This window comes from Acanthopagrus latus, chromosome 13, assembly GCF_904848185.1.
Source record: "Acanthopagrus latus isolate v.2019 chromosome 13, fAcaLat1.1, whole genome shotgun sequence".
NCBI classification, from domain to species: Eukaryota; Metazoa; Chordata; class Actinopteri; order Spariformes; family Sparidae; genus Acanthopagrus; species Acanthopagrus latus.
In genome coordinates, this window is record NC_051051.1 from 6457871 (window position 1) to 6480756 (window position 22886).

General features: G+C 43.8%; 4 protein-coding genes across 7 annotated transcripts; 2 read left to right on the forward strand and 2 right to left on the reverse strand.

Annotated features, from left to right (window-relative positions):
- Positions 1-120: 120 nt before the first annotated feature.
- ccdc61 (coiled-coil domain containing 61) lies at positions 121-7183 on the reverse strand. Of its 3 annotated transcripts, none has more exons than XM_037119841.1 (13): positions 6851-7183; positions 4959-5116; positions 4793-4875; positions 3967-4127; positions 3370-3522; positions 3079-3286; positions 2904-2986; positions 2552-2697; positions 2381-2459; positions 2109-2306; positions 1863-1908; positions 1137-1203; positions 121-1034 (listed from the first exon to the last, which is right to left on the reverse strand). In XM_037119841.1, the coding sequence occupies exons 2-13, from the start codon at positions 5104-5106 to the stop codon at positions 940-942; spliced, it is 1467 nt and encodes a 488-aa protein (XP_036975736.1). In that variant the 5' UTR covers positions 5107-5116; positions 6851-7183; the 3' UTR covers positions 121-939. The 3 variants fall into 3 exon arrangements, with proteins under 3 accessions (XP_036975736.1, XP_036975734.1, XP_036975735.1); XM_037119839.1 differs by having other exon boundaries at positions 2552-2772; positions 2886-2986; positions 6851-7182; XM_037119840.1 differs by having other exon boundaries at positions 2552-2772; positions 6851-7177.
- Positions 6195-10830, forward strand: itpkca (inositol-trisphosphate 3-kinase Ca). The gene is made up of 7 exons (XM_037119843.1): positions 6195-6351; positions 8587-8677; positions 8794-9007; positions 9413-9617; positions 9758-9859; positions 9945-10016; positions 10117-10830. Exons 1-7 carry the CDS (start codon positions 6340-6342, stop codon positions 10321-10323), a joined length of 903 nt encoding a protein of 300 aa, XP_036975738.1. The 5' UTR covers positions 6195-6339; the 3' UTR covers positions 10324-10830.
- A 2450-nt stretch (positions 10831-13280) lies between these two features.
- On the forward strand, positions 13281-16072 carry LOC119031888 (potassium channel subfamily K member 13). Of its 2 annotated transcripts, XM_037120667.1 has the most exons (3): positions 13281-13392; positions 13611-14137; positions 14211-16072. In XM_037120667.1, exons 2-3 carry the CDS (start codon positions 13792-13794, stop codon positions 15218-15220), a joined length of 1356 nt encoding a protein of 451 aa, XP_036976562.1. In that variant the 5' UTR covers positions 13281-13392; positions 13611-13791; the 3' UTR covers positions 15221-16072. The 2 variants fall into 2 exon arrangements, with proteins under 2 accessions (XP_036976562.1, XP_036976563.1); XM_037120668.1 differs by lacking the exon at positions 13281-13392 and having other exon boundaries at positions 13602-14137.
- Positions 16073-16196: 124 nt separating this feature from the next.
- On the reverse strand, positions 16197-22235 carry ppm1nb (protein phosphatase, Mg2+/Mn2+ dependent, 1Nb (putative)). Its single transcript, XM_037120669.1, has 6 exons — positions 21804-22235; positions 20989-21560; positions 19212-19329; positions 18049-18163; positions 17895-17958; positions 16197-17796 (listed from the first exon to the last, which is right to left on the reverse strand). The coding sequence occupies exons 1-6, from the start codon at positions 22207-22209 to the stop codon at positions 17779-17781; spliced, it is 1293 nt and encodes a 430-aa protein (XP_036976564.1). The 5' UTR covers positions 22210-22235; the 3' UTR covers positions 16197-17778.
- Between the last annotated feature and the right edge of the window lie 651 nt (positions 22236-22886).

Sequence of the window (22886 nt, forward strand, 5' to 3'; positions counted from 1 at the left end):
ATTTGTTAATTAATGAAAGCAAGCCAGCTGCAGTGGTGGAGAACCTTCAAGGTTTCCCTCAGGCTGCACTACGACTGACACTGGTGAAGAGTAAAAGAAGTGTGCACAAAAAAACAATGATATGTTTCTTATAAATTATATTTTTTAAGTGGTATAAAAGACATTAGACAGGAGTTAGTCTACACGTACAGCAGTTTCATAGAAAATTTGGCAGTTTCACCGTCATGACAAGGTGTCAGTGTTCATACACTTGCAGGTATGATCACCATGAAATAACTTCTTTTGCTTGAATTTGAGATTTACAGCCCTCTTAAGTTCAGACAGTAAAAGCAATACATTTGTGATGCAAGGTAAGGTAATGGTATCGACTATAAAGTTCAAATGCACCGGGAATGTTGAGTTCAAGGTCAATAGGAAAGGCGATGTACACTAGTGGATGGAGTAACATTTAACCACCAAATCTTGTGATGGTGTGATGCATGCGGTCAGTCAGGTCCTCGGCTTGCTTACTGCCTGAGAGACAACAGTCAGTCGTGCAAAGGAAAGAAAACACCAACAAGCGTGTGAAGAGGTTACTGCCAGATTTGACTTGAGTTGAAAAAGGTATAAAAAAAAAAAAAAAGGAAAGGTAAAACGACACTCAGACAGTGATATTTTAAGTTAATTCATAAAAACTTGGTATATTTAAAAAAATAAAAAATAAAAAAAATTAGTTGACATAAAGTAGTCCTTCACAGTGATGGCTGTAGTTTCCTGAAGTCTGACCCTCCAGAAGGACGTTCAGTCTCTTATGTGAACACAAACACATTGCTCGTGTTTGAAGCTTCACACGTTCCTCCTCAGTCTGTGCACTGTAAAAGCAAAAAGTCGGCCTGAGCTCCAAGCTGTGCAGGGAACATTTCCGCGAGTAGCCAGAGAAGCAGTCCGTGCGGTGGTTTGTCAGTGTCCTGTATCCAGGTCCCTCATGTACTCCTGAAGAGCCTGCAGCCTGGCATCAATCTCCGACAGTTCAGCGCCTGTATCTGCAGAGCTGTCTGGGTGCAGACAAATGAGATGAATGGTAAGATGGTGTGTATTTGTATTTTTTTAGCGAATCCAAACCAATTTTTATTGTAACAAGGCTTGTGATGAATTACCTTTATCTTTCATTCTGTGTGATGGAGTACTGCATAATGGCTTTCTGGTCAAAAGGCCTCCTCGAGACTAGAAACAGATTAAGTGCACATTAAACAAGAAGTCTGGCAGTATTCTGTTTTACAGAAAATCCAAGAAAAGATCAAACTAACACTATTATTTATTTTAATCTTTATCCAAGTTGTTTTTTTATCTGTCATTTTTAAAGCACAGATTTGCTGTGTTTCTCTGTGTTTGGGTTTTGGTTGAACAAAAGAAGCAATTTGGGCATGTGATGTGTGCATTCCACAATTTTTAGACATCTTATTGACTAAACAATTAACTGTCACAATAAATGACAAATAATTCAACAATGAAAACAATCATTAGTTGCATGTCCTAGCTCCAGTGCTGTTCTGCATCCTGCTGCCTTTGATACTCTTGTACACTTGTATCAAATGTGTATTAATCCTCAGCTGAATAGTCCCCAACATATGCAGCATTTACTCATTTTAAATAGCATTTGCCGAGAACTACAGTGGCCGAGATGTTTTAGGAAACAACTGAGCCTTTAAAAAAACTGAAACTACATCATTTGCAACCTGGTTTCAAGATTTGTTTTCAAAGGGAACAAATGGATCTGAGGCTGTGAGCCACAACAATTGAAATAACGCATTGTTGGTTTTGTGTCTTTGGTTTCTTTTCAAGGGATTTGTTGATTGTGAAATAAATAGTGTTTCATGACTCACCATGTCACTCACCACACTGGGTCCATTGTAAGTCTGTTTTCTTCCTCTGTAAACAATGAAAAACATTTTTTTAAATGTAGAAAGTAAAGTAAAATAATAAATTATAAATGAATATATTGAAAACATTAAATATAATAACAACAACAATACTATACTAATACTACAAAATACTAATACATTTAAATAAAGTAAATAAGAACACAAAGCAACTGTGATTTCACAAAACCTCAATGACCCCATCATCACCTGAACAGAGTTTGGGCCATTTCCTCCATATCCACTAACGAGCTCTCAGAGGAGTTCCTGCTCCCTCTGCGCTCCACGGATAAACTCCTGCCTCTGCTGCCAGACCGGACCATCTGAGGATAGGCCTCTCTGGAGCGTGAACGCCCCCTCTCAGGGACGACAGGTGATGTCAGTATGTCCCGCCGTACCTTCCTCTGTCTGACACACAAAACGGAGTAAGCAGCAGATACAACATCAGTCTGTCGTCTGATGGCAAAATATTGGAAACCAACTTTTTGAGTTCTGCCTCTCTCTGCCGCCGTTGTCGGTCCTGGATGTAAGCAGTTGGGTCAAAGCGAGGAGCCCGTGACCCTGTAAGACAGCAGGTAGGAATTTTAACACCTAAGCACAAATCATGATGGCGAATAATAGCGTTAAAGCAACTTCATGAGAAGAGGCAGTACCTGTCGGAGATGGTGACGGCCTGGGTATGCGAGCACGTGGTCCTGAGGAGTCCGCTCTTCTTCCTCTTTCCTCTGATCTTTGCACCCTGTCCTCCATCCGTTCTCTGGATCCTGAACGAGCCCTGACTGTCCCGTAGCCCGGCCTCCTATCGCGGGAGAGCGAGCGAAAGAATTCCTCGTCAACCCGAGAGCTGAGGCGAGCCGACACAGGAGTCACTCTACTGCAGACACACAAAGAAGGTGTGCTTTAAGTAGACAAATAAGAATCTGACTACATTTGTTTTCTCCACATTGCAGGTGAATGGATGAAAGAGAGAGAAAGTAGATATAGTACACGCTTAGATTGTCTAACCCTCTCCGCAGCAGCGCCAGTTCATTGGTGAGACTCTTGACTCGAATGCGTAGGGCGCGCTCTGATGCCCTCAGTTCCTCCAACTAGCACGGAAGATAGGAGAGGAAATGTTAAAATCTAGCTGAGTAACATCCTCAATCTTTTTCAGCTAACTCCAGCTGCCGAGGAGGCTTACCTGCTCCGTTAGCAGTCGCTGCTCCTGACATCTCTTGCTCGCTGAGCGCTGACTTTTGGCCCTTTCTTTGCCAAGCTGCTCCTCCAGCGTCCTAACCACATCTCTGGTTCTCCAGTCCTCTGGTCCAGCTGTGGAACCACTTCCACTGACCTGCAGTCGCTCCAGAATCTTCGCCATGGCCTCCTTCTCTTCTTTCACCAGAGCCAGCCTAAAAAAGCATTTTAAAACATTTTTTAAATAAGCCCAAAATCCTTCAAAAATTGGTCACTGGAGAAAATAAACACAACCTACTCTGATCGTAGCCGCTGTATTTCTAGCTCTGCAGATTTGTTGACTCCATGAGAAGCGACGGCGTTGAGCTCAGCCCTCAGGGCTCTGACTTCCTTCTGCAGGGCGGCTGGGTCAGGCTTCCCTACGTAAGGCAGGGGTAGTGGGTAGTGTATCCTAAAAATACAAAGTAGTTGAATAAAGACACAACATACATCTGAGGTCAACAACAAACTAAATTTAGTTTATAGGTCTAGTGTGTCGGATTTTGCCTTTTTGGGGGGCAGAAATAGATCATATTGACAGAAATCAAATATTATGTTTTCATTATTGTAAAATCAGCTGAAACAAAGAATAGTTGTGTATTTGTTAAAATTAGTCTTTCAGTTCTACAGAGAAAGCAGATCTTCAACTACAGAATCTGCCATGTTTCTAAAGTGTCTGAGAACAGAAAAAACAAACATTAACTCTAGAGAGCCTTTCACGTTTTTTCACATTGTTACTGGTCATTGACGAGGGGTGTTCAGTTGGTAGTAATCTGTAGCCTATTTGCTAGGTGCCACTAAATTCCACACACTGGACCTATAGGATGTGACTGAATAAACTTCACCTCACACAAACCTGTCAAACTCCACAGTGTAGATGAGGATGAGATATCTTTTGGCAGTGAGAGCAGACGACTGCTGATTCCCGCGAGGGCGACTAACCACTCCTGCTTTCCTGTTACGTAGCAGCTCCAGGTCGGAGTAGGTCAAGAGGTCGAGCGTTACAGAATCACTCGTCTGAAGAAAAAGCTCAAGTTAGAGGTACAACATTGGAAATAATACATACCTAGAACTAAACTTACAAGGCCACAATCATAAAAACATTTCTTTTACATGTGTTATGTTTACAGATTTGATGACAGACATGCTCCAATATAAAATGTTTTACTGTTTAATTTACAATTATCATTAATAAAAACAGTACGATTCAGTATTTTCCTCTTCTGAGAAGCTTGAATCAAATGTTGTTTCATTGTATTTTGACTGTGTTTTTGTGGTCCGTGTATCACTTTTGTTTTCGCCTAAAACGACTTGACAGACTGGACTGACGTTAGCAACACACACAAGTCCGTGTGTGTGTATGTGTGTTTGTGTCCTGCGCTTGTATTTTAGTTGAGACCAATTTCAAAACGTACACAAATTTTCAGTTGTTTCCCTGATTTCCCTCCAGGCCCTCTCCTTTTGTGAATTAATGAAAAGAGAGAAGGAATAAGACAGCTCGGGATAACTGTGCATTTTTCGCTCAAGTGGAAACATTAAGCTCGAATGAATGAGTCTCGCCTTAGCTCACACAGCCTCGGGCAAATCTGTGTCTGTTCTCATCTCTCTAGTGGCTGTGTATGCATTCATGCCATCTCAGAAATGTTTCTTCCTATTTTCCCTGAGCACACCTTCAAACGTACCTTTCTAACAGCCGATTCCAACATGCTGCAGAAAATGGGAAACTGCTTGAAGTTGCCAGTCTTGCGGGTGAGGTCCTCAATGTCTGAAAATAAAGGTTAAAGAGTGAGTGAGACTGTGTGTGCCCCTGCTCACATTTTTCATCTATGATAAATGAGTGCTACTTACAAGCTGGATCAAAGTCCCCTCTCCACTGATCCGCCGTCGCGGAGTCAGAGATTTCCACTATCAGCAGACCTTTGTCCAACTCTACCTTCACAGAAAACTCCACTCCTCGAAACACAATATCTTCCATCAGCTCAGAGCCCTCGTCCATCGCTCTGCGTCTGTGGTAGAAGACAATAGTAATTCCCTGGATTCCTGACAGCCTGAATGACCTATAAGGTCTAAAGGCTGATCATTACCCTGATCTGATCAAGAAAGTGAATGTTCCTTGCAAAAAAAAGAGGAACCGCTCAGTTGTACGGTTAGCAAATGTTTCATATTGTAGGAGGGTTTAGGATTCAGAAACCCTAAAATGAATTTTCCTTGAAAAAGGAGACAGCCTGGAGGGAAATCCAAACCCTCCTACACAATGAAACATTTGCTAACCGTTCAACGGAGCTTCTGACCAGATGAAGCAATCAAGATCATAGCAATCAAATTTGGACTAAGAGGTGCACGACGCAGGGAAATTTATCTTGTCTGCTATTTATTCTTATCAGTAAAATTATAACGGATAAATACAGATGAAAATACATGGGAAACCCCTACACAGTAGGTATGGGAATGGACCGTTTAACATTGGTTTGTAATCTGCCAATGAATTCAGTAAAGAAAGAACAAGCACAGATCATCATACATTTCCTGAGAGGAGGGAAAATGTTAACAAGCACATCCGAAACACAACAAATCCACTATGGGAATTTAAATCATCTATCAATCTTTGCTCACTACATCTTAACTTTCCCCTTTTGTCAGGTGTGCATAGAATACAACTTAGAAATGTCCCTGAGAAGCAGGCAGTTACTGGCATCAGTGTACACTGAAAAAAATAAATAAATGAAAATCTGTATTGTGCATCCCTAGTTTGGACAAATCAAAACCTGACTTCCAATATTTAAAAAGGGAGCTCTGAATAGACGTCTGTGATGAATCAGTCAAAAACAATGGAAGAGCCTCATCTTCTGTGCAGAAGTTGTAGGGGACATATTTCATGTGCACATCCTGTTTTTTATACTCACAGGATTGATTTCTCGGTTCAGTATCACAAGATCCTACATGTAAAAGCACAAAACGTGAAGCGTTTTGCCACAAAGGAAACACAACATATGTCTGTCATCTGGGGCATATTAGCATGCTTATTTAAAAACACACCCATGTCATCATCCTGCCTCTCTCTTTCCTGTGTCACCTGGCTCACCTCACAGTCCGTCGTCATCACAACACACCGCGCGGGGCGGTAGCGAGCGGACAGAGTCCATTTCAAAAGGTGTCATCATTTTTATTGGAAAAAGTTCGGGTTGGTGGGACATATCTCACGTCGGGGACTCTGTACATGTTCTAAGTCATGTATTACGAGGTAAGTTATCATTTCTGTGTTGTCGTCGTTCTTAGCGAAGTTGCAGTCGTGTTAGGTTTCGCGCTTGACTTCACTTTCTCCCGGTGCGGTGAAAGAGAAATCTTTGTTAGGTTCACCTCATCCTTCGCTGTGACATGCACAGAAATCATCACCGACGGCGGACAGTTTCTCGTTTGACTTGTCAAAAACAAATATCGTTAAGTTCGGGGCTGTATTGAATTAATTAATCAGGGCATTTTTAATACAAGAAACGCGACGTTTTTCTCCACTTCAGCTAGCGAGTGTTAACATCCCTGCGCTGTTAACGTCAACTGCCAAACGTTAGCTAAGGTTAGCTAGCAGGGGCATTATTGTTAGTTAGCGCTGCTTCACCACAACTAACCCTAACTTGACTCGCAGTTAGCTAACTGAAACATCTGTATGAGGAACCCACCATGATATTCAGTGTGCGGATAAACGCCAACATTAAAAAAAAAAAAAAAAAAAAAAAAATACGCACCTTTGGTTGAAGTAATGATGCTGAATGAGGCAGGGTTAAGTTGTCAACACATAGCTACTCGTTGGAAAAAGCATCACGGCGCGTTAGCTCGGTGAGGTAAATGAGACAGCTAGCGTTAGCCGCTCGACTGGTGCGACGGGACAGTCCAAAACAATGTGTAAGACCCTCGGCACCGTGGAGACTGGAGCGGTTCAACAACCGGGAACCGTTAAACTCTTCTTCTTCACTTCGCTCTGCCACTGCCGCCTCTTCCTCTGCCGACATTAGACGGAGGCTCGAAGCCTCTGAGGCGTGTCGCTGCCCCCTGCAGGCCGTGGACAGACATTACACCCGCTGTAGTGCAACACAGACCAGGGGCCACTGGAGGAAGAACTGTCAGATACCTTTATTTAGTAAAGGAAAAGAAGCAATATGATCATGTTATTGCTCCAAGTTATTGCATTCAAACATTTAATTTAAACATACTTTAGTGTCATCATTAATGATATTTGATAAAATGCAAAACATACTCAAGTAAACACACAATAAGCAGGAAAAATGGCACTTGTTTATAAATCTTCTGACTTTTGTGCAAGCTTTTGGAATTGTTTGATACGTGTTCTTGTATTTATTTATTTATGGCCTCCTATTTTGCGCATCTATACACATTTGATCGTAATCATTTTTATAGTTTTATTTCTTCCACGTTCACGTCTTCTACTCTCATTTTATTTGCTGGTTTTATTTTCTTTTGTAAAGCAGTTGAACAATGTAAGGATGCTATTTAAATACATTTTATCATCATATTATTTTCATTACCACTGTTAAAGTAAATATAGAACTAAAGATATTGTGTTCTAATATACATACTGATATCACATGTAGTTAAGGATCAAGAGTATATGTTTTGTAAATTGTACATATATTTACATGTTAGTATATTGTGTACTATGGCTGGACAGATTATTGGATCTGATCTTTTTTCCTGATTATTGGAATTTGAGGGGTTTTTTTTAAACTTAATGCCCAAAAAATAAATTAATTAATTAAAAATGCATCTGCTTTGGCTCTGATGCAGTGTGCCATGTACGAAGTACTTTTTACAAAATTTATCGGATAAATTTAGAATGATGTGGAATAGAGGTAAATTAAAAGTACATCAAAACTGTACTGACGTACAGTAATTGAGTGATTATACTTAGTTACGTTCTCTCACTGATTGTTTCTCTTAGACTGTGTTAACTTTACTTTGAAAGGTTTCATCTCCAGCAGTGCATTGTATTTTATGCAGTATTCTGATAACCTGCTGTGTTTGTTAAAACTCTAGTACCTGGTGATGTCAAATAAAAATACAGCATTACATTTTTAACACATTTTCAAAACTTGAAACCAACTTCCATGTTGTCATTGTCAGCATGTCTGTCTCAGCCTTCCACCGTTCAGTTAATGGCCATTTTCAGCAGGAAGAAAACAAGCGCTCCCGATGAATGTTTGACAAACCTGTTGTGTAACATCCGAGCCGACTGCGTCCTCTGCGAGTCGTCACCCAGTCGTGGTTTTAAGGGCTGTTTCCATGGAGACGTTGTTCACCCATTAAGGAACGAGTTGAGCGACTAAGTCTGAAGTCTGAGGTCCTTGCTTCCTGTCTGTAGATGCAGGAAAACACAGGCATCAGAGGAGTATGACCTGACGTGTGTGTGAGTGTGCTGACTGAATTATGACTGACTGAGGTTTTTTTTATTGGTTTTCCGATGCAGAACTCCGCATGGAAGAAACATAAAACGTCGCCACTCCTTCTCATGGCTCCCAAGACACCTCAGCAGTTGATGCAAGTGGCCGGACATGCAGGTTAGTTAGTTTGTCTCTCTCTCACTTGTCACTTCATCTAGCTTCTCGGCTGGTCTTATTCTGGGAAACAAATATCCACAGGAATGGAGTAAACATGGTTGTATGTTTCTTGATAGGTGACTTTCGTGTTGGGGATTATGGCACAATGCTGAAGAAGTTCTGTGAGAGGGAGCAACAATGCTACCTCAGGCTGATGAAAGACGCTTTGAGGCCCTTTGTTCCAGCCTACCACGGTGTGGTGCAGCAGGACGAGGAGGATTACAACATGATGGATAACCTGCTGAACGATTTCAGCACACCTGCTGTCATGGACTGCAAGATGGGCAGCCGGTAAGCTTAAACAGGGCAGTTTTGTCACTGAGAGCAGCTGAACGTGTCTTGTTTTTTTTTTTTTCAGGCAGATTTGAAGGAGACGTACTAGAGCGCAGCACAAAAAGGACTCATAGGTCTTGATTTCTCCTGTTTATCAAAAACTACATGAATGAGACAGTCGTATTGTCAGAAAACCAGCAGAAAAGTTTTCTTGTGAGGAATAAAAGCAGTTAAAATAGTCGAGGAACTCATAACAATTATAGTTTTAATAGTAGCTTTAATAAGCTGTCAGATTTAATGGAGAATAACAGATTGTTTTGCACTCAATCTATTAATTCCCCTTTTAAAAGCTCTGTATTTAAACAGTTACAATAATCCTTTAATGCAATTTATGCGCCCCAGTCACAATACTTTCCTTCACAGCACGTACCTCGAGGAGGAGCTGCTGGTGGCCCGAGAGCGGCCCCAGCCTCGTCACGACATGTACGAGAAGATGGTGGCCGTGGACCCAGAGGTCCCGACAGTCCAGGAACGAGCCCAGCAGGCGGTGCTGAAAACCAGGTACATGCAGTGGAGGGAGACGCTGAGCTCCACGTCGACTCTGGGTTTCCGCATTGAAGGATTCCAGGTGAGCTGCAAAGTTCTGGACAAAGCCAGATGTGTCGGGTCAATGATTGTTCGCTTTTTTTCAACGTGTCAATTTTCATTATCTAAGAGCTGCAGTTTTTTGCATTATGATGCTGTAATCTGTATTTTTTGTCTGTGCAGAAGTCCAATGGAGAATGTCTCACCAATTTCAAGAGGACCAAAAGCAGAGATCAAGTGACAGAGGCATTCAACAACTTTGTTGAATCCAATACACACATTGTGGTGAGTGTGAGATTCGCTGACGTTTCTCAGGCGACTCATAGATTGTCTCTCTTTGCTCTCTTATAAATCTTATCTGTCCCTCTAGTGGGGCTATCTCAGATGGTTGAAACAACTGCGCCAGGTGTTGGAAACGTCAGACTTCTTCAGAGCACACGAGGTCAGATGTGTTGAAAGGAAAGAAGCACTGAGCTGCAGGCTCATCATTTATACACATTTGAGCTGGTGGAATGTTTTCTGACAGCCGTATCTCTCCGCAGGTCGTGGGCAGCTCCCTGCTGTTTGTGCACGACTGGACCGGCAGAACAGGAGTCTGGATGATTGACTTCGCAAAGACCGTGGCCTTGCCGTCACACATCACCGTGGACCACCGCAGTCCCTGGGTAGAGGGCAATCGAGAAGATGGCTACCTGTGGGGTCTGGACAACCTCATCGACACGCTGGCCAACATGCTGCCACAGACTTGAACGGCGCTCCAATCACACGTGGACGTTTACTCTCAGCCCTTCCTCCACCGCTCATGAGCGAACGACTGCAGAGGCACCGTCTTCTGAAACGGTTGTGTTGAAATAAGGGAATGAACTCTTCAGAATAATAATCCAGTGCGAGGGTGTAAAAAATGATTGCAATAACAATACACCCAGCAGAATTTGTTATATGGGTAAATACTTTTCCAGAACAGATATATATTCGGTAAATTAGACACACAGCGTTGGGGTGAAAGAATGCCGGTGATTTATGGAACCAAAAGTTCGACCACTGAATAGACCAACGACACGGAGCTCAGCCTGTAAGAGCCACGACGTCTCCAGCCTCAGCGGGAGACCCTCCTGTCTTAACATGACCTGCTCATTATTCCAGGAAAACATGGCACAAGCAATTATAAGCCAAAGATGCTGTCTGGCTGCCCCCTCTGACTCCTGATGATCAGCAGTTTAAATGTCACACTGTGTCATTAAAATGGTGCTAAACTATCAGGCTACAAAGTGGACTTCTTCCCTGCATTTTGATTCATTTGTGCTCATTATCATCATTATTTGTTGTCCTTGTTTTTTTATAAATGAGTCATTTTGCAGTTTGTCACGCATTATAAGTAAATGAAACATTTATGAATAGGAGTTAGGATTATGTTGTTAATGTAAACTACACGTAATATTAATAGCAGAGAGTGATGTTAGGTAGCTGAGGGTACCTAACATCAAGATGAGCCCTCTACACAAAGTGATTTTATGGAGTTAAAGGACAAGTTCACCCAAAACATTTCTGGAGCTTTACAGCAAAACACTGTAGCAGCGTTCGCCTGATAAACTGAAGGAGATTTTAAAAAAAGTAAGTGAAAAAGACCTAAAATATCTCGGTATAGTTCATCTGGTGTAATCCAAGCATCGGTAACTGCCAGTGATTACAAATTAATTTGAAAAGATAATATTTTTTATACCACTTTTAAGACAAAATCCTCACTGTCACTGCTAAACTACAAGTGTTCGAACACATGCTGACTTAAATAGTTTAACAAGCTCAACTGCGTGTCAAGGATGTAAATAACATCTTTGGGGGTGAGGACATGAAGGCTGAATGAGTAAAATGATTTTGCACTTACAAGGGGCTTAAAGTTAGTTTGAACTGAACTGAAAGGATGACTTTCTCAGCATCCTGGTTGTTATTAGCAGATGTTAGCTAGCGTGTGAAATTAACATGGATAAAACTATAAAACATCACCACACTTTGATATTATCATACTCGTTGATGTGAACATGCTAACTAGCCTTTAGCTCAAAGGAAAACAGTCATGCCTATGTAGCTACAGCCTGTAGACTCAAGGCAGCAACAGAAGATCCACATTATTAAATGCATTGTTAGCACACTCGTGAGTCGGATAATATTACCACACAGTACTTTTATCTATTTAAAAAACAATGAATACAGCTTATGCTTTTAGCCATCCAAGCTGTGAGCCACATTTTCTGATAGGTCCCAGAGATTTTTAGGTTCTCATGAACTCTTGCAGCCGACATCTTGACATTGTAATCCACATGTGAAAACGGTCAATCACATATTAATGTGATTAAAGTGTGATTTATTATGTGGGCATTTTTATTCATAAGTGAAAATGTCTAAGTCATATGTGACATTATTTTCTTTCCAGGTTTAAATTTGAGTTAAGATGTGAAAACTGTCGGATCAAACTGTGAAATCACACTTTTCACATGTGACCTTGTCATCAGAGGTATCTTTCTGTCTCAGAACTGGTTTGTGGTCATTGACTCTTAGAATAGAACCTCATTTAAAAACAGCTGGATTATTGCTCTTTTGAGGCTTGAATGTTGATGACATTTAATGGTCTTTGCTTACGCTAAATTGCACACTTACCTCACAGTCCCTAAATAAACCAGTGAATAAATGTATTGTAGTAAAGAGCACGTATTTTTTTTATATTGCATATTAAGCTTGTTCAGTTTGTGCCAACATCAGTTCAACACCTGAATAATGCATAGAGCATTCAGAGTATAACGTTTTTCGTGTTATATACAGTAAAGCAATCCTCTAAAACCTTTTTAAAAATTAAACTTTTAAATAAAAATCTGATATACGTTTAAAACCTTATTTTATTGTTCAGTAATTCGTTCTTGTTAAATCTGTCAGTTCTTACGTTTACAGTCATTACGATAAGTTTTGAGTTGCAGGACTGTAAACCTGAGCAGATTATGAATCAGTGTTCAACACCTGACGCGGGGCCGACTGCTGAGATGAAGGCAGATGTGCTCTCTGTCTTGCACACCTGTTCACTCCTGTCACTCAGCCATCAGACGGCAGGCGAGGGGAACCCCTTTGCCCTTACCTGCAGCGCCAGACGAGATTAAAGGGGTGGACAGACAGAGAAAGTGAGAGTCATGCTCGACAAATCCTCCCACGCAGTCTGCTGCAACAACAAAAAGCCCTCTGAGAGGGACTGGGAGCTGCACAGTATTAGCACAGCCGGATCTGAGCAAATCCCACCGGGAGCTCTTTTCAGCTGAGTGCCTTGCTCAAAGGGAAACTCAGTGATGGGAAAGAAAAAAGGTCAAGCACTAATTTAAACACCCCCCCCCCACAACTTAATAGTAACCTGCTTAATTGGTGGGCTTGTGATTACATGACATGACGCCTCTAATATTTAGACCACCGCTGAGGGGTTAGTTTCAGTGTCAGACTGCAGCTACAGCTCAGTCGGGACCTGAATTAACAGAACAATTATTTTTAAAGACTTTAATGTGAAGTTAAATTGAGGTGTGATGAGGGCTTGAAAAAAGAAGGGGACACAGTGCTTTTGAAATGAAGAGATGACTGCAGCAGTCAGGGTGTGCTCAAAGATGGAGGGGGTGGGCTAAGGGATGATGATGTCAGCGTGTGACAGATGAAACATCAGACAGCCTTTCAGTTTGCACGGAAAAACTCAAGAGGCTTTCCTCTCGCTGGTCATTGTTCAGCAGATCCATGGAGAGAGCACAGCGCACCAGGAACGCTCGGGGAACAGACGCCACCGGCAGCGAGACCAGGTACGAGGTGTTCTTTTTGATTTAAACTTTTTTTTTGTTTTTATTCCATATTACATTTCATTTGATCTGCTCCTGACTATTTAACCAAAGCATTGCACCTTTTCAGGGAAAGTTTTGTAGTTGAAGTCATTTTGTGTCATAAAAGGGGGGGAAAAAAAATAAAGCACAGATAGTTTGTGAAATGAAATATTTATAGGTCTTTTATTGTTGTCTCACAGGCTGTACCCTCCTCATCGTTCTTCTACTATATGAGAGAGCCAAATGTGTTGCTTGTCATCTGAACCAAAAGTGCTTCAGATAGCCGGTGCATGTATGTATTGGCTGCTGCGTGCAACACATACTGTGGGCGTGTGATTTGGAGGCACTGTGGTGGAGGCGGTGCATGTTGTTGCTGTGCTCATGGCTCAGAGGAGGGCTGCTGGTGGCTGCTGCTGCCCCAGGGCGCCCATGAACGAAGACAATGCCCGTTTCTGCCTGCTGGCCGCGCTCATCCTGCTCTACCTGTTGTGCGGGGCGGCCATCTTCTCAGCCCTGGAGCACCCCTTCGAACTGCGCGCCCGCCGCCTCTGGAAGCAGCAGCTGGACAACTTCACCCAGAGATACAGGGTCAACCTGGGCGCCCTGCACACCCTGCTGCGTCAGTACGAGGAGGCGAACGGCGCTGGGATCAGGGTGGACGCCTTGAGGCCTCGCTGGGACTTCTCTGGAGCGTTCTACTTCGTGGGCACGGTGGTCTCCACTATTGGTAAGCAGTGAAAAAAAAGTTCCTCAATGACACTGTCGGTCAACTTTTTAATTTTTGTGTTACCCCTCTACAGGCTTCGGCATGACCACACCAGCGACCATAGCTGGGAAAATATTCTTGATTTTCTATGGTCTCATCGGCTGCGCTGCCACCATCCTCTTCTTCAACCTCTTCCTGGAGAGGATCATCACGATGTTGGCTTACATCATGCGCTGGTGTCACGAGCGCCGGCTGAGGTGTGCCGGAGTCAGGGTGGAGTCGAGCAGGGAGGAGACGTCCGGTGAGGAGGACAGTCTGGAGGGCTGGAAACCGTCGGTCTACTACGTGATGCTGATCCTGGGTGTGGCGTCGGTTGTGATTGCGTGCAGCGCCTCCACCCTGTACAGCTCCATGGAGAACTGGAGCTACGTGGACTCTCTCTACTTCTGCTTCGTGGCCTTCAGCACCATCGGATTCGGGGACCTGGTGAGCAGTCAGAGGGAGCAGTACGAGTCTCAGGAGGCCTACCGGCTCGGGAACTGCCTTTTCATCTTGATGGGGGTGTGTTGCATCTACTCGCTTTTCAATGTCATCTCTATCATCATCAAGCAAACTCTCAACTGGATCGTGGGAAAGCTGGTGTGCTGTGGGCGCCACCAGCCCTGCTCCTGCTCTAGACCCGGCTGCGGGTGGCTGTGCTGCCCCTGCCTGCAGAAAAACAAACACAAACAGAGGCGCCTGCCACCACACCTCAGGCAAAAGCGCTTAAAACGCAATGCCGTGCAGCCTATGGCTTCCCACTGCCCTGCAGGAAGACACCGCTACACAGAGGGCTCAGTGGAGACGGTGTGTGACAGTGAGACGGATGCAGGTGCAATGGCTGACGGGGTGTATGTAGGCCGGCGTATGTCAGGAGAGATGATCTCTGTCAATGAGTTCATGGTGTCCAATAAGGTGTCTCTGGCACTGCTGCAGAAGCAGCTCAGTGAAACAGCTCATCAGGGCCCGCGTCAGAGCTATGGCCACCAAAATGGATTCTCCGGTGGTGTGGGGGCCTTGGCCATCATGAATAACCGCCTTCAGGAAACCAGTGTAGATAGGTAGCACCAGCTAGATGTTATTATTCCAATGTGTGTCGCTTCGGGTTCTCTATATTGTAACCCTGATTTCAAGAAAGTCACTAACTCGTCCTCTAATTAGCATCTGTGCGGCGCCCCTCCGGACGTCTATGCAGATAATAGCAGATCTCCAGCAGTGATCCTGGACATCAGCTAATTGATGACATTTTATTCAGCGTAGACAAAGAGAAGAAAAAAGCAGAACGTGATTTAAAGAATTCAGCATGGCTGTGAAGAGGGGTCTGATGTCTTGAAGTGATTGGCTCATACAAAAGCAATCAGATGAAAGAAGCAGTGAAGGACCACTTGATGGGGGCTGCTGATTTGAGAGTGCCGGCTGCACATGTCCCCCTGAGCTCCTCAATAAATGTGGTTTTACGTGAGGTGGTAGTCAGTAATAGTCACCATACAGACATTAACACATGTCCACAGTCTGCTCTTAGATAACTAGCTGCATATATAAAACATTTGAGCTGTCGTTTGTAGGTAAACCGAGCTTCTCATAGCTCAAGAGCGCTGAGAAAGAGACGTTTTAATTTGTTGATTGCCCACAAGTCGCCCATCTTGTTTCATCAGTGCACGTCATTGAAATTCATAGTAATCATGAAAGAGCGCTGGGATCCAGGGCCTTCAAAAGAGCATGTCTAATCAAACGAGGCCCACAGAGGACGTCCTTATGTCAGTAAGTGCTGTACAGATAGTTGCTGGATCACATCAACAGAGCGGCGAGCAAGATTCAGGCTCTCCTTGGCCGGCTGGAGGAGATCCTTTACTATGCAAGAAAAGCCATTTTAATTTGTCATCTGGTTTTCATCAGTGCTCGGGATGATGGGAAAAGCTTCTGTCTAAGAGACAACATCCTCCATTTTCCTCTCGTGGTCGCGCTTCACTGTTACTAATTTCAAACCAGCGATGGAAATAGTTCCCTAGTGAGTTACTGTGGGTACAAACACTGCACGTCGTCAGTCAGATATTCTTTATTTAGATTAAAACAATCATGACTCCTAACATGTAACGTCTATACACAGAAAATTTTACTCACCGAAATAATGTAACAATGCAGATTAAATGATCCGTTCTGAAACTGACCCGTTCTGATGCTGTTTGTTTTTATCAGCTATATAAAATATGAGTAAGGCAGCACAGTACATATTATCCAACTCATGGAAAATAAACACATTTCATATACACCGTATTGAAGAATGTGTTTAGAACGATGGTTAATACATGAGGAGAACTGCTTTGCAAAACATGTCTACATGTAGAACTTATTCAGTAAATAGAGATTTTGAGGTTTTTGACCAAGTTGTGGATGTTTTGATCTCAGTTTTTTCGCAGTCCAATGGCAACAGACTTTCCAGGCTAGAAAATCATCTATCACACACTTGTTTTTGTCAGATAACTGTCTCTAAACATCACTTCCGCTAAATTGATGTTTTTAATTCATGTTTAAAGGTGCAATACACAACTCCAACTCCAAACATTGCTGCTCCAAACATTAACTGCTGCTAATTAACTGTTGGCTAGTAAGCTTAGTTAACCTAGCAGATAGCGGCTGTATTAGCTGACCCTGCCAGGACTGGGAGCTCGGGGCATGGAGGGGGGGAGTGTTAGTGTTGGCCGGTTAGCATGCTAACCTCATAAGCTATCTCAGCCGTACAACAATAGATGTCTTTTGCGTCGACTCTTGTTATTTATTCACACTTTTGGTCTTTTTATTAGTTACATATTGCACCTTTAAAATAAAACACAAATAAAACACTTCTTCAAAAAGAATGTAAATCATGTGTGAAATGGGTTTTGTCTTGACTAAGTGTGTGTGTTGTGATTTAATTAGTCAAACTGAATATTAAATCTGTGTTTATTTTGCCTGTCACCTCCAAACCCGTGGGAAAAGTATACCTTTGTGCGTTCCCATCAGTATGCCAGCTACTAGCACTGTTAGCTCAGTTCCCTGTTGAAACAAATATATATATATATGCTAGCTGCATGCTAGCATTTGGCTAACAATGACAAGGTTTCAGTCAACACATTTTTCCTTCCTACGGAGGAAAGGCCAACAGAAAATAAGTTTAAATAATTACTCTATTATTACTCATATATATATATATATTATATCTATTCTTAAAACATCATTTTTAAAATATACCTTAACACACACTCATGTCACCTGTTTCATCCAGTGAAAATGTTCAGTTTCACAGTTGGCTGTTGTTCATAATATCATCTGTAATAATCATCTGTAACTTCTGTTCACTGGATATGAGGCAGAGGTTTGTTGCTGGATCAGTATCTCTGAGTTAAGTTTTTACAAAATGTCCTTCTTGTATAAATATAAAATGCATCAGGCTCTATTAGATCTATTTTTTTCATTGTATTTGTTGTGACAAGGTGCTGCTTGCTGGCATGATGTAAACAAACGTCCCTGTCTGTTAATTATCTCCCTTTTCGTCAGATTGCACACACGAAGAAAAACAGTTTTAATATTGACGTTAATTACAGTCCGTCCATGGATCCGTGGAGATAACATCCAGACCGGGCTTCTCAGGAGCCTCCCAGGCCCTGGTCAGACAGGTGATGGAGAAAATAATGGTGAATATACTGGAAATAACATGTTTTCTAATGGTTAGAATGGGACAGGTGTGTAAGTTTGTACTCACATTTGGCAGTGTAGGTTTGTGTGTCTCCCTTTGTTGGTAGTAAGCAGAAATAATGCAGTTCCGCCTGTAACACACAGAAGTGACGTGGTGAATTTCTCGATACAGGGTGTAGACGTACACACACATAGAAAAACTCTGATTTTGTGTCTCTTACTTGCTCTGTATGCCTCCACCTGGTGGTAACCCGGGGATGGCTGTGGACGCGAGGACAGTGAGGACGGACAGCAGGTCCGGCTCCTCTCCCCTGGCACACAGCTCCTCATAGATCTCTGTCAAATAGTAAAGCAGAAACAAAAATATAAGCACAATTAGTGAGGCAGCAAGCAAAGAATAAGCCCTGGAGTTGATCTATATTTCAACAACATGTTAGTCCATCTATCAATACTTTTGGCCCCGAGCCTGTAGAGCATGTTCACACATCAGGCCACTTTCCCCTGATGTCACCGTCAGGACGGGAAGTTCAGATGCTGGGAAGTGTTCCAGGTTGCGGGTTGTATAACAAATGGAATATGACAAATTGCTATTATTTTCACCGCTTCCTGATTGATCGGCAACTGAAAAGACATTGATAAGTGAACATCAGGGCATGTTTTTTCACGGTAAAACAACATATTTAATTAGCCGACGTTACAATTTCTTTTCACTTTCAGGTTGAAGTGAATGCGTGTTCATGTTTTCAGAATTAATTCACACCTTCATCTTTCACGATGTGAAACACTGTCAAACAACATTGTTGGCTAGAAAGTGATTAAATGCTGATGCGAACGGTTTGTCAAATATTGTGTTTTTCACTTTAATTATGGCTCGATGTCCCGTTTGGCTTGAAGTTGCTCGTCAATCGTGAAAGCGGTGAAATAGTAACAATTTGTCTGAATCACTGCATTTAGAGGGTTAGGGTTATTTGCAAGCATGACATTTACCACGTCGGGACAGTATATAGATGCAATTTTAAGAGGGACTGACTCAAAACAAACTCATTTTTGGATGACAATAGAGCTCGACAGCACAGACGAGACTCTGACTACATGAAGAAGACTAGTTATTGTCAGTAGGGTCCATTTATTGTTGATTGTAACTCCTTTTATGTGATTTGTTGGCAACAAGAAAACATAGAATACCATAACTTTCGATAATTAAAAAGGTGAACTAGTAAAAGCGAGACGTTGATTGTTTTTGTGTTCTTCAACTGCAAAACCATGAACTCCAAGAAAACTGACATGTCATCATGAAACCACGACCAAAAATAAGGTCTTTAAATGCCTCAGGTGACAGCGCTCTGCATTCAGCCTCCCTCGTGTGTCATCTATACCCACACACCTGCTACTTTGGACTCCAGCAGGTCCTCCAGCTCGGCCTCCTGGTGCAACGCCTCCGCGGACAGCTGGGGGGCTCCAGGGAAGCACAGCAGGATGATGCTGATGTTGTCCAAGCTGCCCTGTGGAGAGAAGCGGCGTCAACAGGGGGTGAGTGATAGCAGCTGACCCCAAAATTGTCAGCACATCAAACATGAACTCAACCTGGGTGAACCGTGTTATTTTAGAAAACAGATCACTTTCACCTCAACGCGTCCGTGCGCGCCACCGTCACGCACGGACGCGCCGGAGCAGGAGAATGTAAATGGGGCTGTGGGAGAAGCTGTGACATTTTGAGGTCATTCAAGCTGAAGCGCCGTTACGTAACAGTGACATGATGGACATAATGGCCAAACAGCATGGATGTTAATGTGTGCACATGTGGCCCGTGTTTACCCCGATGTCTCTTTGACTCTGCAGAAGATACAAGATGGGCAATTTACTTCATGAATTGCCTCGTGGGGCTCTTTGAATCCTGATTTAAAACGTGATATAACACTGATGTGATTTTCATCAACAACACAATAAAGTATAAAACAAATAAAAGAGTTTAAATCTTCTTGACAAGCCAATTCACATATTCCACAGATGAGTAGAGTTATAGATGGATATTAGACACAGTGTCCTTTGCTAAACACCTTTAAATCTAGCAGCTGTGCTATGAGTGGATCTGGCTGCAGTGGAATAATTAATCACCCTCCTGGTCTGAAGTGATAGTTTACGTGTACGACGAGCAGTTCCATGTTCTTCATCGTCAACCTTCAACCGCTCTGACGCTCTCGGAGTGAGAGTGGCCTCATAGGAACCAGAATAATAATCCCATGTAACCTGCCCTGACACTTCTGTGCTCTATTTTAAGGTGGTCTCTCACACTATTACACCCTGATCACAGCAGCGACAGTCTAAATGAGACTGAGGAGGAAAAAAAAAAAATCCTCCGGCAGAAATCAGAGCTGCCGTTCACAGACAAGTTGCTTTTCTCTGGTTTGTTTTTTTGGCCTCCATTTGGGCGTGAATGTTTTCAAAGTGTCTGTATTAGCTAGTCTACTATGTTAAAGTAGTCGCTCACAATGATAAACCCACAGAACTATCACCTGGCTGAGCTCACCTGAACAGAGCTTTTAGCATCTTTAAGATCATTGTTTCTACTCCCCTGTTTATGTTCCCATTAGTGGAGTTTTCAGCCCCTAAACGGCAGACAAAGTTATTGACTAGTTATTACAATGTGCTATATTATATAAACTGTACTTACTTACACACTGTGACTGTTTTTGTAAACCTTTCCATCCCACAACATTTTTCCACGTATGACTTATCTAATCAAAGCTGTCGGACAGAAAAGGTGTGAATGGAGTCCTTGGGTTGAGTGAAAGTCAAATACAATCGATCCTGATTGATTATGATTATGTATGTGTGTACTTTTAATTACATAGAAACTCTGGCTGTCGCTGGGCTCCTTTCTCCAAACGTGGACTGACCCCAGCCTCTCTCACATGGAGCCCAACAAACTCAACACAGCCACAGTTTGAGGGATTATGTTATTACATAAAATGCACAACCCATTAAAAATTTACGTAACACAGTTTTGTGCGGAAGTTTCATTTTTCCTGTTTCTAATCGGTTAAAAGGATTTGCCATTCAAACCACTGAGCCTGTCGACATCTGTAAGGCGCTGGATGACTTTGTTTGTTGTGTTTGGGTTTAGATGATGCGCATGCTGGCGTAAAGCAGCAGGTTCTGACCTTATAGAGACAGAGGTCAATGACTTGAGTGCAGACGTCTCTAAGATCAGTGCACACCCGCAGCCGGTTGTGGATGAAGGCGCACAGCTCCTCGTTGCTGATCGTGTCCCACACTCCGTCGCAGGCGAGAACCAAGAACTCGTCCGCTGGCGAGCGCTCCACCACGCACACCTCCGGCTCTGGTGACACCATCTGCTGGCAGGGCGTCCGGTTCTCAGCCCCCTTGTAGCTGAAGTCCCCCAGAGCACGGGACACTGCCAGGGAGCCGTTGATCCTTTGGATGGTCACGGAGCCGCCTGCGCTCTCAATGCGCTCCTTCTCCAGGGGGCAGTAGGGTTTGTGGTCCTCGGTGGAGAAGCAGACCTGGCCGGACCGGCACAGCATGGCCCTCGAGTCACCGCAGTTGGCGAAGTAGATGTAGTAAGGTGAGATGAGAGTGGCCACCACGGTGGTGCCTCCCCTCTCCCAGCCTTCTCGACGTGCCACAGTGAGCAGGTGTTTGTCTGTTTGTAGGAAGCCGTCGACGATGGCCCCTTTCACTCTTTCAGGGTCGTCCTCTGCTCCGATTCCACCTGTTTGCACACAGACACACTGTAAGACTATCTTCTCATCTCATGGAAACACATCATTACAAAGAACTGGATAGATATTCACAGAACGCAGTGGAAAATGATATATGATCATGATAATAAAAAGGAGCAATGATCTCTCTGCATCAGCTCAATATATCGCTAAATGTATTTCCCAATAAAAGATAACAACAATCCACATCTCTGATCTTTTATATTCATTTCGTTCAGTTTCATATCTCTCACCTGTGGCCAGGATGTGACCCAGAAGATGCTGGGAGCAGTACTGTGCCACCGTGCTGCCTGCGTGTCCATCGAACACAGCGAAGAAGCTCCAGTCGGCCAGCTCTCCACCCAGCTGTGGCACACAGTTGTGGAAGTCCTCCATGTTGGCCCTCCAGCCCTGCATGCTCCCCAGGGCGTAGGTGAGGCCCCAGCGGGCGCAACCCTCCTCTGCCAGCTTGTCCAGGACCGGCCGGTCCAGGTAGGGGCTGGGGATGACCTCCTCCTTCTCCCCCTCCCCTGGCTGCTCCCCCTCTGCCGCTCCTCCACGGCCCCCTTTGAAGAAAGAGCTGACCCTCTTCTCCGTCTCTTTCACCAGCTGCCGCATAAACGCAGGCATCTCCACCGTGCCCTTCCTGGCTGTCCTCATGGTTCTTATGCTCAGCGGTTGTGATGGGAATCTTCTTTTATCCCTCGCCCGGTGTTTGTGGCTGGGACGGAGGGCTGAGATGGGCCTGATAGGGGGCCTGTGCAGTGTCTGCGTAGCCCTGCTGCTCCAGGGCTCAGAGCATGGCTGCCTCAGCTGATGGATGTTCTCAGTGCTGGCTCTCCCTGCTCATCTCCCCTCCTCTCCTCTCTCCTCTCTGGAGACCTCACTGATCAGCGCTCTCTGCTACACTCATCCTTCCCTCTCCTCCTTGTTCGGTCTCTCCTCTGCGCTGCTGTGATTTCACCTTCTCCCTCGCTTTTTCATCGCTCTTTACCTCTTTCACCGGCTCTCCCTTGCTTTGTTGTTTTTCCCCCCCTGCCTCCGCTGCGATTGGCTGGCTATTTGTGTGCACCAATCCCTGCCCATCTTGCATCGCCGCTGTCACGTCTGAGCTCAGCCTCTCTCGCTATCCTCCTATCTGCAGCTCTGCCCCTCCCACATCTCTGGTAATCTCAACCTTTGATCGGCCTGGATTATGGGCTGCCACTGTTGTGGATTACAGGACTGTCGGCCATTTAGCACGCAGTGTGCGACTGGCTGTGGAGGGAAGAAGCACTGGGGGAAGAAAGCTTATTTGCAGCGAAAACACGGATGATCTCTTTAAGCTGATATTTATT

Bases quoted from the DNA above. Each gene is read 5' to 3' on its own strand.
- ccdc61 (XM_037119839.1), bottom strand. From the start codon at position 5,106: ATGGACGAGGGCTCTGAGCTGATGGAAGATATTGTGTTTCGAGGAGTG. The intron at 3,287-3,369 runs GTAGGTTGTGTT...ATGCTTTTTTAG, and splicing joins ATACAGCGGCTACGATCAGA to GCTGGCTCTGGTGAAAGAAG. The intron at 2,307-2,380 runs GTTGGTTTCCAA...TTTGTGTGTCAG, and splicing joins AGAGAGGCAGAACTCAAAAA to ACAGAGGAAGGTACGGCGGG.
- LOC119031888 (XM_037120667.1), top strand. From the start codon at position 13,792: ATGGCTCAGAGGAGGGCTGCTGGTGGCTGCTGCTGCCCCAGGGCGCCC. The intron at 14,138-14,210 runs GTAAGCAGTGAA...ACCCCTCTACAG, and splicing joins CACGGTGGTCTCCACTATTG to GCTTCGGCATGACCACACCA.
- itpkca (XM_037119843.1), top strand. The intron at 8,678-8,793 runs GTTAGTTAGTTT...GTTTCTTGATAG, and splicing joins GCAAGTGGCCGGACATGCAG to GTGACTTTCGTGTTGGGGAT. The intron at 9,618-9,757 runs GTGAGCTGCAAA...TTGTCTGTGCAG, and splicing joins TCCGCATTGAAGGATTCCAG to AAGTCCAATGGAGAATGTCT.
- ppm1nb (XM_037120669.1), bottom strand. From the start codon at position 22,209: ATGAGGACAGCCAGGAAGGGCACGGTGGAGATGCCTGCGTTTATGCGG. The intron at 21,561-21,803 runs GTGAGAGATATG...GTGTGCAAACAG, and splicing joins GGGTCACATCCTGGCCACAG to GTGGAATCGGAGCAGAGGAC. The intron at 17,959-18,048 runs GTAAGAGACACA...TGTGTGTTACAG, and splicing joins GGTGGAGGCATACAGAGCAA to GCGGAACTGCATTATTTCTG.